Raw genomic sequence first — 15,866 nt, 5'->3', positions numbered from 1 at the left:
GTAACTTCATTTCAGTGCCAATCAGTGTGACTACTGTGACAACTGTACGTTAACAACAGCTCACGAGGTGTCGCTGATAAGTCAAATGTAACATATGTAATATAAGGTATCTAGTAATCTTTCTCTGTTGCTGGCTTCACGGACCTGATATCCAAATGATACCTATGAGACAACGATCCACTTAATCAATATTCAAATAAAAGCGTGACAAAGATGCAGTGGTTACTTTAGATTCGTGACTGCACTCAGAAACAACGAACGAACTGTCCGTCCGTTGGCTCAATCGGTTCTTCCGTATTGTTTTTGCAGCTCCGGTCGCCACCATTTATACCTGACCTACCAGATATTTAGTTCGCAGTCATGACAAATATTTTTGTACACCAAGAAGTTACCAGTGATCAAGAACAATTATCTTGAGTGATCAGCTGGCCCATTTGTTGCCAAGGTTGATTTGACTACGCTGCATACGTTTCACCGGGAAGCCCTTGTCACCTTCCATACAATCTCTATCTCGTCCCATGTGATTTCCACATTTTGGAACCCTGGCGCGTGAGATTTGTGGCCGTCCATTTGCTTCGGACAAAGATGTGTAATCATGGCTCCGTAAGCAGCTGCAAACATTTTTTGTTGAAGGGCTGACGGTCTTGTTTCACATTGGTATATGTGTATGTTACTGCGATTTCTTTTTAGATAATAAACAGTTTACTTACTACTTTGCAATGTCTCGTTTTTATTTGACTGTCCCTTATAATCGTTGTCCTTACAGTAAGAAAGCACAAGAGCATTGTAATATGTATTTATATTCTTTCTTATCTTCATTTTTAGTGATGTATTCTGCAGAGTTTTCTGTTATCTCATTTGTGCATTTTCCTAGAGCGTGCTTTGAAATTAGGCATAGTATCTTTAACAGATAAATTCTCTTCTTCCCTCTAGATTTCTGCAACTGGACATCCCTCAAAACGCGAAACAACTTTATTTATATGTTTTTGACACGCAAAGATTCGTATCCGGATGTAGGAATATTGAATCTTAACGTTTCGCACGCGTTTTGCGGCGATTTTCAGTTCACAGGATACAATTTATCAGGCAGTCGTGATTTATGCCCACACATTTCAGTAATTTTGCACAAGATTCCAATTTCACGCGCATCTCATTTACTGTACATTTCCTGTCCACCCCCTACGATTTCTCTGCGCAGATTTGACGTGTGAGTACTGTGCAGGTAGATCGTTGCGTGCGGAAAAGCCTTTGCATGAAGCCAAGAGCTCGGTCAAAGATTTTATTTGTTTTCTCCTTGCTCAGTGATCACTGCCTTTGCTCTATACCCTGTGAGACTCTGGATCTGGGTGTATCTGTACTTAGTATCTTTGATTACGTTAGTGTACTGAGTTAATGCTGTGACATTATGATAGAGTGGGAGTTATGGTTTTTGGAAGTGGTGTTAATGAGTTGTTTCTCAAGTGCAGTAATTTGCCTTTTTGTGCAACGATGAATCAGTTAATTTTTTGTTTGTTTTTGTGGTTATTTAAGTAAACAATAATTGATGCGAATAACTAAAGTTATCACTGCACGATATATAAACTGTCATATCTAGTTTCTGTTATTGATTGTCGCTAAGTCACAGAATAGGACATAATATAGAAGATGAACTGTACACGAACAGCGTCAGCGTATGTTTTTTCAGTGTCACTGTGATATTTATGAAACGAAAAACTCTTTCCTTTGGAACACACCCACGAAGGTGAAGGTAGATGCTAGCAGTTTGTTTACTTAATACGCCGCCGCACTACCTATGTGGAACAGTTTTATAGCTTTGTGTAGATGATTTCACAAAGTAACTTCACAAGCCTCAGTGTTTTATTATTGCTTATGGAATAGTTGTGTACATTTGTTCGGCAAGGCTGCTTTAGTAGAGACGCGCAAAGTTCCGGTACCATCATTTCTTAACAACATAAGGAAACCGATACTAATGGTAGACTATCATTTAGAACAGTAGCAGAAGCATGGCATTCTTTACAAAACAAAATAATGACAACTGCTGATTCACCTGTGCTTTAAGTGTATCGTTTCTGCAAAATGCTGGGATGTGGACAAACCAATGAATGTTGGTTTAGTTAAGTGCCGATTAATAAAGCAGCTCCAAATTGAGGTACGTCACGAAGCGAAAGAGCCATGTGATTAAGCAGGGTGCGAAAACTGTAAGTGTTCTTTTAGGATTGCTATGTCACAGAATTTTTCTTGTTCTCTCACGCGCTATCAATAAGGCGATTCTGCCTTGTATGTATTTGTATCGTTGTGGTAGAAATTGCTCTCCCGTTGTTTATTGTGGACAGTGCATTATGAACAAATCAGTAACCTTTGTCGTCAGAGAAATAAAAACAAAAACAGACCAACCGCTAATCCACCCCTGCCCCAGTATGATTGATAAAGTTGTAAACAATTCTGTGCTAACTTTCAGGTTGATACAGTTTGTGTGTATGACCTCTGTATAAGTTGTCATTGACTAAACTCTCCAATAAATGTTTTAAGTGCATCTTTACACAAAAGAATTAATTTACTGTTTAAAAAGTTATAATAACTGCTAATGGAAATAATAGCGAAAGTGTGAAATGCAGGAAAAAGAAACGGGCCATCACTCAGTCTCACCTTTCTCTATAAGGTAAGTGATGGTCCACAGCCATGGTAAACTATTATTTGTAGTAGGGTTGTCTGTTCAGCAGTTGATATAGAAAAGTATGGGACTCCTAAAAGTCACATAATAGTACTCCTAGTAGTTCCTTTATTAGTGGTGGCAGTAATCAAATATGGCCTCGCCTTTATTCATGATTCATTTGTCTGCTTCTGTGATTTCATTGCTTGTTTAGTTCTGCTTGTTAATTGCCACAGATGAGTGCTAGTGTGATGTCATTGTAGTGCAGACGTTCATGAACTGATATTCAGCGATGCAGAAAAATAATGGAACATATTTAATGAATTCAGTTTTCAAGTAGTAGTCTGTTTACATACCTTTGTCATTGTAAGCAGACAGGCACACTGCTGACAGTCATGTAGGTGTTTGCATGTGCCGAAGTTTAAGGGAGAATGTATATCAGATTTTGGGGCCTCATAACTTTGAATGTAAATCTCTAATTCAAAGGAGTTCTTAACAGCCTCATTGTTATGTTTGCGTAAGCTTTACGGTATAGACAGTGCCATGAATAAAAAGTGAAAACAGTAATCCTCTGTTCTGATATTATGAACTACTGCTGCTTACTTTACTATGAAATTGATTCCTCCCAGTTTTGTTAACAGTAGCCTATGGATAGAAAATTACTGCAGACATCCTGAAATTGTCATTGTAGTTACTTAGTTGTGGAGAGTTTCTGTTTGCTGTGGCATGCCAGTGTGTACATGATAATAATTTATATGCTATTTATATCTCATAGCAAATTTGCTTCTTTTGTCAGAGGTTCAGTGGTGAATAATCATTACACATGTTCTTTGATTGTTGTATACTCACAGAATATGCACAATAATCATAGAAACATGTAATTTAATGTATCAGGTTTTCAGTTACAGTATTAAACAAACATAAGAATTTGTTCCATTTGTATGGTGGTTAAGGTTCTGATGCTTGTAGAGTACTTTGCATGTCTCTTTTTCATGACCTCATTCCACTAGTGTAGGCTAGAGTGTGCTGTTGGTGCCCCTCCCTTCTCTGAAATTTTGGTTGTGGTGACAGATTGACTATGGCTTAGCTTGGGGTCTGGGTTAGGTGGTAAGAATTTAGTTTTGAGTTGACGAAGCCAAAAAGTATGAATGCCAAATCCAGTTTGTGGTAACAGATTGAGCTATAGCATAACCCAGTGTCTATGTTTATGCCATATTTAACCCATTTTTTGCTATAAAAACAAACCCTGAAAAATATAAGCCCCCCCCCCCGCTATGTAATTGTTACCATTTAGTTGTATGTTATTTTAGCTGCATGTTTGTAAACTGTCATGCTATTGGATTTATTTTTTTATGGCATAGAAGTAAGGGTGTTCTTACGTTGATGTGTGACTTGCATCATTTTGTGTCTTGTGGTGAATGTTCCTGCAGTTTAAGTACAGATCTGAAAGTGGATAAAAAGTGATAAGGTGTAATGAATATTCCATAGTTGGCTGATGGAAGTCCATTTTTTTTCTTCTTTGTGTTTTTCCTCATAGTTTTATCAACTGTATGCCTTTGAATGATATTGTGGATGGAGACTGATGAAGCATTTGGCATATCCTTTGTATGTTGTTTTTGATATAGCAGAAAATTTTGATAGTACTGTAAGCATTGCTGTTTTATGGAAGTTTTAATACAAATGCAGTTGTAATGAGATGGATGTGTATTTGGGAACTGTTACTTGAATATAATATGGTTAAAGAGAATGTGTATTGGAAAGAGTAGAGGCATTCCAGTATCTTTGAAGAGGTGTGTGCAGTATTGTTGGATGCAAAACACCTTTTTTTCCAAGTTCTCAAACATGTTTCAGCACCTCTGTGCCATTATCAGTGGGTTTCTGTTTTATTTAATCTGTAATGTGAACATTTTTACTAAATGATTACTAAATTATGTGGATATTTATTTCAAACAAACAATTTGTTTCTTTTTGTTAATATCTTCACACTCGGTTTGCATGGTTTTTCAGGACCACTTGTGTGTTATTTATTAAAGATAGCTTATCATCTGCAACCAAATGATGTTGATGAGAAATTTTGTTAGGAGTTAACTATCATTGTATGCTCTAAACATAATTTAGTTTGTCGCGATATTTCACATCTATATTCGTTCTTTCTTACGTTGTTGTGTATGTAAGTAAATCTGAGATTCAGGTTTGCTGTGAAAAATGAGTCAGTATTGTACCATAAATCACTTTCTCAAAATAATAATAATAATAATAATAATAATATCCTTCTTGATGTAGCGAAACTTTAAGTTGTATATATGATTTTCAGGGCTTGCTATCTATCCAGTTCACGGTTAGCTGCATTTCTGGTGCAGTAAATTACTTGATACAGGTAAGTGAGTTGAAATTACATTGCAATTAAAATATTGGAAATACGGAAGCGTCCGATCCCGCCCATCTGCTTTGACCCATGACATCACAAATATGGCGGAAACAAAAACAAACACACACACACTTTCCACAAGAAGCCTAATGACACTAACGGGACAAGCGCGGGAAATGGGGTGTTTTGGGTGGGGGTCAAACTAAATATAAACAAATTTAGACGCCTTGCGTAGCTACAATGTGTAAGTGAAGACAGCCATGCATGAATACCCACCCACCTCCCCAGGGGTCGTAACCCCCGCAACCCATAGAAGATAAAGATGCTTCAGTAGCTGATTAGTGTTTTTTGTCTTTTTTTTTTAAAAAATATTCTCACGGGATAGAACGAACAGATCAGAAAGATAAATATAATAAACTAAGACAGAAATTGGAGTAAACAGATAATTTAAATAAGTAATACGTGTTTTTAAATTAAAAAAAAAAAAAATCCTCACGAGATAGGATGAACAGATCAGAAAAGTAAATAAAATAAGATAAAACAGAACTGGAGACAGCCACACTCAAACCAAACTCCGCGCCGTCATGACGTCACACACGACAACACCCTTACGTCACGGGTCAAAGCCCACGTGTGGGATCGGACGCTTCTGTCGACCCGAAATATTTATTTACTACTTTTTGAAAGAAGGAAATAGTTAATATTTGCAGATGCTGTTTTTCTGTTTACGTGAGTGTGTTAATGTGCTATCGCCAGTAATAAAAAGTTAGACAATAAAAAAAATGAGAGCAGAGTGGTTCTGCTTCATTTAATATATATCTCACTGTAATTTCTTAAGCTAAAGCCACTACAAAATTTACTTGTGCTGGGCAGTCATGGTACCTGTGATGTTTATTGCAGAAGCATTCAAATCTTAGGTGAAACACTTGTATAGAATAAAGTAATGTCTGCTTGTGGGCTCATTCCTTTCAGCAATCTTGTTGGATGGAAGTGTTCCATTTGTGTTTATTATATAGGTAAGATGATATACCATCAAAAGTGTTTGTTCACATTAGTAATTTGGTGACCTAATACAAAATTAACATTAGTTCATTAAATAATTTCTTGTTTTTGAAGTGCTATTCTTTTCACAGAATAGTGAAACATTTGCCATCATTCAGTCAACTAATTTTTCTCCACTGCAATTGAAATAGTGCAATTTGTATGTAGGTTTTCAAATCATTTCACTCAGTGAAATTAACTTTTATTTTTAAACAGATTTGTGGCTATAAAATGGGTGACATAGTTGTTGAAATAAACATCACCATCAAATTTATAAGTAAAATATATTTTAGTTGCTACTGAACTTAGTAATAAAATCTGCTGGGAAGAGTTATGTAGTTGATTGTTTTTTTTTTTTTGTTTTTTTTTAATATAAAAAAGAAACCCAGGATAAAGTACTAACAGTTATGTACTGCATAGTTCATATTGTTTGTGTGGATCATTTCAATGCGCCAAAAATACTTGCGAGTCATTTTACATCACTGTAAACCCTTGGGTACCTAGAAGATTTCAGTATGCTGGACGTCACACTTACTGGCTGTTCGACGTTACTGCACCGACATATATGTTTGAGAAGCTATTGATCATTCTTAGAACATTAACATGATTTAATATATTATATTTAAATACAGTTTAGACTGTGTTGTTAGCTATGGCTTATGAAGGCAAAATAGGAATTGATGAATCACTTCTTTAAGATACACCTGTCCTAAATCCAAACATCAGTTTGAACACCACAATGTTTTAATAGCTATGGTATCACTAGACTTGGTATTCCCTTGCTTTGCTCTGATCTTTGAACTGACCTACCCAGCCACTTATTACTTCATAAATAAAAGTACACAATCAGATCTGACTGAGGGACCAAACAAGGTTAAGGTATTGGTCTCACATTCAGGAGTGGCCTGGTTCAAATTCTTGTATGTCCATCAACATATAGGTTTGTTTGATTTCCCTGATTTTATTAAGGCAGTACTGGGATGGTGTGCTTTAAGGACAGAACAAATTCCAACCCTATTTTTGTGCTATCAGAACTTAACTCTAATCTCTAATAACCTTATCCTAATCTTCCTTACTTTCTGATAGAAGTAGTAGAGTTTTCAAGAATTCAGGGAAATGTCAAGTACTGATTATATTTAAATTGTCGTAAAACGTTTGTGATGGTCTCTTGGATTTACTCTGTGCTCATGAACATGAACAGAGAGCTGTTTTTAAACCATGAAAATATGCATCCTGTAAAAAATCTGGATAGTGTCCATACTGCACTACTAATTGTTGCAGTAGAAACTAAATATATAATGAGTCCGGCCTCAGCAGCCAGAGATAGTAGTGTGTGTGTGTGTGTGTGGTTTTTTTTTTTTTTTTTTTTTTTTTTCAGCAGAAGGCCTTCTGGCCGAAAACTTGTGTTCAGTAGTTTTTTGTTGTGCCTGTCTCCTCTCCGCTATATGGTGAGTAGCAGTCTATCATTTATTATCTGTCATTATTCTATCCTGGATTTTCCACTGTGACAGTGTAATCTTTTAGCATGACAGATTCATGGCATGAAAAGTGTGGTACTGGGATACTGTGGAGACTTACTGGTATAATTGCTCACACGTTACGAAAACTGCTTAGGAAAGAGCATTATTTATAACATCTTATAGATGGGTAGTTAAGCTCAAATACCAACTCCAGCCGTGTCAATGTAATTTAGCACGTTGATTAATCGTATGATTGTGTACCTCCGTTAACTTATGGGGTAGTAACCACAAAAATTATATACTGTTAAGAACTGTTAATAGCAAAAAATGGACAAGTTACTTGGTACAGGCATGCAGAAGGTAATGATGTGAATTGTGGGAATTTGAACTTCTGAAAGTGAGCTTGTTTATGCATTTTATAATGCAGATTTGAGTTTTTTTAAGTCATGCCATCACATCTCTTGTGAAAAGAACATTAACTGGAGGGAGGAATTCAGTCTTCAAAGTACAGTTCTATGCTCTATGCTCCAGACAAGATCTCCAATAGCTACCAACGCTGTTTCCATCTTTCAGCACCAAATTGCAAATGGCTGCTCCAACTTCGACTGTGCCAGCACAGAGACATTGCCATAAAAACATAAACAAAATCATTTTACATTTGCAGACTTGCAAAGCGACCATTTAAACTACCGAGAATCTTCAGTTGTCGTATGGGTTATAGCTAGACATGTTAAAACTTGAGACTTTGAATCTTTTAGTTACTGAAATGCAGAAAGCAGGAGAAATAATTTCTATATTATCAGCCATTTCTATCATTAAATAATGTGGCCTGTATCAGTACTTCTGCATCTGGTATGACAATTAAAATCACACATGGAGAAATTTTTTTTTAATCTGAAGCTTGATTATTTTTATACCACACACCCTCTTCCATCAAGCTCAACCAACCAAGCACATACGATTCAATTCTGTGAACCACTTTTATAAATAACACTGCTTAATTGTTGGCTGCTGTTGACAGTTCACCACTGAATGTAATTGAGAAGTTGTGTATGGTAAGCTGGGTTGCTGCAGATGGTATGGCAAAAATTTGTCACAGTGCAAGGAATATGTTGAGCAGTGTGACAGCAAGATATGCAAGCCTCAGCATTTAGGTATCTCAGTAAAAAGGCAAACTGACACAACAGAAAGTTATCAGATAACTTGCCCACATTGCTCTTAAATTTAGGAATGAACTGCAAGCAGTTTGTGGCTGTAGCTTCATTATTTTATATCCACATAACCTCGTCTAACAAGCTTATCTAATTTTGGTTTGCAAATAATTCTGTAGCTATTCGGTATTGATCTGAGATCATATCCCCCCCCACACACATACACACACTGATAAGCCACAACATTATGATCTCTGCCCACTGTGATGTTGGATGCCGCTTGGTGCCGTTGAAGGCACATGGCACGGTAACAAAAGTATGTAAGGAGAGCTGACACAGACTGGGGATCACCGTAGTGAATACGTGAGCTGCAAATGAGGAAATCCATTGAGGTAAGCAGCTTTGAAAAAGGGCAAATTATTATTATTATGCAGAGCCTGTGAGTGAGTATCTCCAAAATAGAGAAACTGGTTGAATGTTCATGTGCTACTGGCGTGAGCATCTATGGAAAGAGGGCGGAGGACGGTCAAACTACCACTAGATGCTAAATAGTTGGATGTCAACGATTCTTCACAGAATGTGTGATTTGGAGACTTGTCTGTTATATAAAGTAGGATAGATTGTGATCCCTACCAAAAGAGCACAATGTTGGTGTACACACAATTGTTTTGGAGCACACCATTCATCGTACATTGTTGGACATGGAGCTCCGCAGCAGACCACCCCTGTGTGTTCACATGTTGACCCGATGACATCGTCAATTACGTTTGCAGTGGGCACGAGACACAGGGATTGGACTGTTGATCAATGGAAACATATCAGCTCTTCAGGTGACTCACATTTTTGCTGCACTAGCTAACTGGTTGTCTCCACAAATGCCTTCATTGAGGTGAAAAGTGGCTTGAAATGTACAGCGTACCACGGATGCAGGCTGGTGGGAGCAGTATTATGCTATGGGAGACTTTCTCCTGCTCTTGCATTGGATCTGTGGTAGTAATTGAAGACACACTGACAGTTGTGACCACCTGCATCACTTCATGCAGGATGCCTTCCCCAATGGTGATGTCATCTTTCAGCAGTATACTTGTCCATGTCTCGGAGCCAGAACTGTGGTTTGAGGGAATTAAGGAATTATGGTGAACTCACATTGATGTCTTGGCGACCACATTTGCCTAGCGTAATGCTACAGAACCCATCTGGGTCATTATCAGGTAGCCTCACTGCATAGACAAATCAGCATCCCGTTATTTACACGAACTACACGATCAGCATGTAGACATCTAATGCCACATACTTCCACTAGCCTACCAACAAACTGTTGGGGTCCCTGATACGCAGAATCAATGATGCATTTCATTTTAGAAATGGAAAAAAAAGCTATTAAGCAGGTGGTCATAATGTTTTGGCTCGTCTGTTTTGTGTGTGTGTGTGTGTGTGTGTGTGTGTGTGTGGGGGGGGGGGGGGGGGTAATTCTCACACACTCAGTGTCACTATGCTGCGGTACTGATGTATTGATTTTGCAGTACTGCAGGTAACAAACAAAACCCTTTCTGTTTCTATAGAGCTTCTTAATCTCTGGTAATGACCACTTCAAATTTCTGATTTATGTCTCCCAAACTTCATGTTAAGTGTGTGTTATGTAACAGGAATTAATTGTTGGAATAGAGTAGGTTTAAACTAGACCAATTAGTTTCTCTTCAAACATTAAGACGTGTAGTATTAGCTCTTTTTTTATGAAATAATGAATATTGTTTGCTACACTTGCCCTCATCTTAATTGCAGAATGCAGCTCCCTATATCAATCAGAAAAAGAAGAAAAAGGAACCAACAGGGCATGAAAATACATAGGGTGTGCAAATCCTGTTGTTTTCATATTAAAATCTTTTGTTGTATTGTAAATGGGGTGTTGTATAGTTTGTCCAGTCAGTGACCAAGCAAGCCTACAAATACCAGAGTAGAGAGATCTGAAATTAAAATACAATGTGTGTAGTGAGTTTACTTACATCGATTGAATTGTGAACAGAAGTTTTATGTTTGGAGGTTGTTGATTTTCTTCTTAACTGTACATCTTTTTTGCAGCATATTTTTTTCATATTAAAAGTTGGATTTGGTAAATCATATTTTTCTTCCAGAATTGAAATAGATGACACATTACTAATTTTGTTGCAGGTTCCAAAGAAAGAAATCCAAGAAAATGGCTGCTCCAAAATCCTTAGATGACTTTAATAAACTGTTAGATACCTCAGATACAAAAGTAAAACTAACTGTTACAAATAACTTACTAGCCTACTTATCAAACCCAGAAAACAGTTTAGAATGTGAAGACATCGGCCTTTTCATGGATGCAATGGTACCCTGGATGCAGTCAAGCAATAGTAAGGTAAGTTAAATATTTTTACAAGAGGTAGTAATAAATATTCACTAAGCATTTATACTGTTGTTACAAAAGTGATGAGTTAGATACATAAAATTGTACATTATCTTCTCTAGATAAAACATTCAGCTAGTTAATGTTTCAACTCAACATGGTGCCAAAAGATGGGCTAATATTGAACCAATTTGTTTTCATAGCTGTCCATAGACTGGAGTTTGTCAACAGAGACTGACAGTAGTTCTCAGACATATTTGGATACTTATTGGATGAAAATGTAGCTTGTTGTTTAAAATTCTTTAGAATATTTATCGTAGAATTGGTACATCCCTTACAATCCAAATTTGTACTTTATCCTGTTCCATTATGGTTTCAAAGTAATTTTTGGCAGCAACCATCATAAACTGTTTTTTTTTTTTCCTCAGCGAAAATCAGTAGAAACCATTGAAGATGCAAGACAATGCCTTGCACATGTGACTGCTGCCAACCTAAAAATAGGCCAGGATCCATGTATTGTGTTGCCTCATATCTGAATCCCTCCAACATTGTTGCAAAAAAATGATACCTTAATTGCTCAACTGAACTAATGCTTGGAACCACTGTGGTTCAATGGGTGATTGCACGAGAGCAGTGAAGATGCTGCATTCTGTGCTGTAGCTGTTAAAAAAGGCATTTTGTGTGGCATTCTGCACGTGCATCCCTGGTAAACTAATGAAAGCATAGCTTTTTTTGTTAGATGGCCAATAATAGGTGATGTCGGTTAGCCAGTATGGCGTTGTGATTGCTTTGAACAGTTATTACCAGTTGATGCTGTGCCTGATTATAGATTAGTTTTATCCAGCAATTCGACTGCTCACAATAAATAGTAATGCTTTCACTCAACCATTTTGAAATGTGAGCCATTGAGCTGACCAAGCTTGACTCCATGAGAAATAATCATTTTGTGTGTGTACTGCTCACCTAGTTGACAGTGTGGACACCATTTAACTGACTTTCCAAACAGGATAAGGCACGGAGGAAAGTGTTTCTTTGTTGATAACTGTAACATTGAAGTCACTGATAAAGGCACTGGCACTTCTTGTTGTGAAGGCCAGTGAAACAGCAAAGAGACATACATTTTGACAGTATTGTTAAATTAACATTGAATGTAAGGGGAAAAGGTAACACGAATTTAAGCTTGAGGAGGGAACCAACTGCCCCATTAAGTGTTAACAATAAATCTATAGCTTGTGTAGCAAACAAAGTTGTTAAGGATGAATATTGACGGTCAGTTGGTTTAGAGTTAACAAATGGAGATACTGGCACAGAGAATGCCACTGTCATGTTATACGCTTTTGGTAACAGTCAGTACCTTTTGGCGATTTTTTATTCTTACGTACACTCAATTCAGTGTTTTCTGGGAATGAAATACACAAAAAATGGACGTAATTCTGTCAAACAATAAGAAAAGGCCCAAAAATAGTAATTAGTTACTAATAAGCTCATTCTGAGGAAATATTTTTTTTAAAAAAGGCATCTCCACTGTACCGAGTGATTTTATCGAACAGTCTGGTGCACATTTAAGGAAAAACATTAGTATATCTCACCATATAGCGGAAATTCTGAGTTTTAGATAGGAACAACAAAAAGACAGTCACAAATACAGCTTTCGGCCAGTAAGGCCTTCAACAAAATTAGACGATAACCACACACTCACGCCAATGTGCCCCCCCTCCACACACACACACACACACACACACACACACACATATATATATATAGACACACACACACAAAACTTCAGTCTCAGGCAATTGTACATTTCATCTTGGATTTTCCATTGTTTGATTTGTTTATCAAAAAACTGAAAACAGCATTTTTTTATCGGGGATTAAATTGTATAATAATTTGGCCAATGAGATGAAAGTGATAAGTACAATACATTTAGTTAAAAGGCAGCACATCCCTCCTGAACGCAGCAGACAGATGGCTTCCTGAAATATTGAGTCGTGTTGATTTTTGTATCCCAAGGAGACTACAAAGAAGTATCACACTTGGCAAGCCTGCGCAATCACAGTATGCACTTTAAAAGATTTTATATTGTGTGGTCAACAGCATTTTCACCCTTGTTTATGTGCCTATCAGCACTTCAGCTATGTGGTTACCTTTTGTTCCTCCCATTAATTTTCATTTTATATTTTACAGGTGTCACAGAACTCAATTGATATTTTGACAAACTTTGCGGATCGAATGGGTACAGATTTCAAACCGTATTTGCAAATGGTAATATCTCCTGTGGTTGACAGACTAGGTAAGTCTTCAGATTTTAAATTTGGCCCAGTGAAAATGTTACTTAGTGTTGTAGGTGTGAAAGGGATGCTGCATTTTGAGCTCCAAAATTGGAACTATTGGATATTATTTGCAAATTGTTTGTGGTGTGGTGGTAGTTCTTTGTGTAGTTTCCAGTTCTTCGGTGTGTTATAGATATCAGTTCTCTTAAATCGAGCCTTCTGAGCTGCTTGCTGCTCAGTGGTTGTGTGTGTGTGGGGGGAGGTGTGTGCTCAGAAATGGCATCATATGTAGTTAGGTAGTTGTACTGAAACAAAACAGTGTTGATTGTAGGTACTTCTGCTGAGACGTTTATGCTGCAGTTGGTCTCTAGCAGAATGAAAAATTTAATTGATATGGTAGTGTAGAGGAAATTGATGAGTCACAATTTGGTAAGAGAAAGTTCAGCAGGAACAACTAAAAGATGGGTGTTTAGAGGTATGAAGAGTGGGCCATTACTTTTCCATATCAATTATCCCCTATAGTAAAGGGTACACTTGTGCAGATTTCACTAATTGTATTTTATTATGTAACCTCATTGCCAGATGCACTTCCTGTCGCCCCACTTGTCAGTTTAAACTATGACATGGAGTTCATGTGCGCCATTTGTATTTGAATTCTCTAGACTTTGTTTTTGTCTTATCGTATTTTAACTGTTTGTGTCTCGTGTTCACTGAGGCAGAATTTGGGAACTATGCCTGCATTTGCCTAAATAAGCATGGGAAACCACCTAAAAACGACACTCAGGCAGATTCAATCTGGGTGTGGCTGAACTCCCTGCCTTAGAAGCTAGCATGCTGCACATTATACTATACGATCAGGACAAGCGAGTGTCTTACAAATGCTTTTTCGGAGTAATACCGCATCAGACAATAGCTGTATATCTCAATATTACAAAAGAGCACATTTTTACAGGCACAGTTCTTATTTCAAACTGTGTCCAGTCATACTAGTGAGAGAGCGACAGACAAAAATTTCATTCATGTGAGAGTGAAGCATAAAATCACTTTTAAAGACAGTGCTAAAAGTGCTTGCACTAACTGCACTTGACAACAATAAGAGATCACTGCACTGCACAATGCAGTGCAGCACATTGTTTGAATTATATTTGAAGCCAAAATGAGCCAGCCTTATTTACGTATTTTGTGAGAGCTACTGTCTTCGTGTACACTTTATTTATTTTCCTGTACCTTCCGCACTGTTGCTAGTACAGTTGATTGCTCACTGCCATTTCTTTGAATACATTACGTAGGCCACAGTTTCTGTTACCATAGTTTCTGTTACATTTGGAGGTGAAATGTTCTTAATTCCCTCCTTCACAGATTCTATATTTTTAATTACAACTATGGGATGAAGATTGTGATGACAGACTGATCTGTAGTATCACTCGAGATCTAGGTTAGGTTGGAAGGTGATAGTTCAGTTGTGATTCAGTGAACCCAACACATGCAATGTTACGAGAAGCACATTGGTTACAATTACTGAACAGTGAAAGTAGTAATAAACAAAGGCAGCTCATGCTCAGAGGTTACATACATACAACTCTCATTACTTTTTATTGCAATTTTTTCCACATTTGTGTCTATTAGTTTTTGCAATGACAGATTGATCTGTAGAGTAGCCCAAAGTCTAGATTAGATTATAAGATGACAGTTTGGTTGTGTGTTGGTGAAACCAACAAATGCGAATACAAAATCTTAGATGTGGTAAAAAAAATTATGTATTGTAACCTGAGGTCTGGGCTAGGTTTAAAAGTGACAGTTTGGTTGTGCATTGGCAAAGCAGTATTGAATGTTTTAGTAAACCCTAGATTAACCATGTGGGTAAGAGGTCGCCCCCCCCCCCCCTTTGTGATATTCTTTGTGAGTTTGTGACACTGTGTATTGATTTTTGGACTCGCACCAGCACCATTTAGAAGCTGAATATTTATTGTTGATGCCTGTTGTGACAGCACTAGCACACTGCTGTTCCTGTCTACAGTTATAAGAAATAAATTCTCTTTGGAGTAGTGTGCTTGGGTGGCATTTGTTATGTACATTCCTGTACACTGATCAGCCAGAACATTATGACTACATACCTAACATCCGGTTTGTCCACCCTAAACATGGATAACAACGGCGACACATCATGACACAGAAGCAGCGAGGTGTTGGTAGGTTGCTGGAGGGATTTGGTACCACATCTGCACACAAAAATCAGCTAATTCTCGTAAATTTGAGTGCTGCTGCCACATTCAATCACATCCTAGATGTGTTCAATCAGTTTCAGGTCTGGCAAGTTGGAGGAGGGGGGGGGGGGGGGGAGCAGCACATTGATTGGAACTTGCAACTATGTTCCTTAAACCACTCCAGCACACTCCTTAACTTGTCATTTTGCACATTATTTTGTTGAAAAATGCCAGTGCCACCTGGAAACATGATCGTCATGAAGGGATGTACGTGGACTACAACCATTGTACGATTCTCCTTGGCCATTATGATTCCGTGCATGAGCTCCATTGGACCCATGGATGCCCACT

At 37.5% G+C, this 15,866-nt stretch overlaps 1 protein-coding gene across 4 annotated transcripts in view; it reads left to right on the top strand.

Moving 5' to 3' along the window:
- The first annotated feature begins 1,404 nt into the window (after positions 1 to 1,404).
- LOC126469999 (CLIP-associating protein 1-A-like) overlaps positions 1,405 to 15,866 on the top strand; it is a 237,178-nt gene continuing 222,716 nt past the window's right edge. For 2 of the 4 annotated variants that reach the window (XM_050097463.1, XM_050097459.1), the window contains exons 1-4: positions 1,405 to 2,659; positions 4,965 to 5,027; positions 10,840 to 11,050; positions 13,226 to 13,331. In XM_050097463.1, coding sequence (XP_049953420.1) covers positions 10,865 to 11,050; positions 13,226 to 13,331 — 292 coding nt within the window. In that variant the 5' untranslated portion in view covers positions 1,405 to 2,659; positions 4,965 to 5,027; positions 10,840 to 10,864. The remainder of the gene's footprint in view (positions 2,660 to 4,964; positions 5,028 to 10,839; positions 11,051 to 13,225; positions 13,332 to 15,866) is intronic. The other 2 variants (XM_050097462.1, XM_050097461.1) reach the window with 2 other exon arrangements.

Source organism: Schistocerca serialis, chromosome 3, assembly GCF_023864345.2.
Source record: "Schistocerca serialis cubense isolate TAMUIC-IGC-003099 chromosome 3, iqSchSeri2.2, whole genome shotgun sequence".
NCBI lineage: Eukaryota > Metazoa > Arthropoda > Insecta > Orthoptera > Acrididae > Schistocerca > Schistocerca serialis.
Note: the sequence above shows the minus strand (reverse complement) of the source record. Positions and strands in the feature narration are given on the sequence as shown.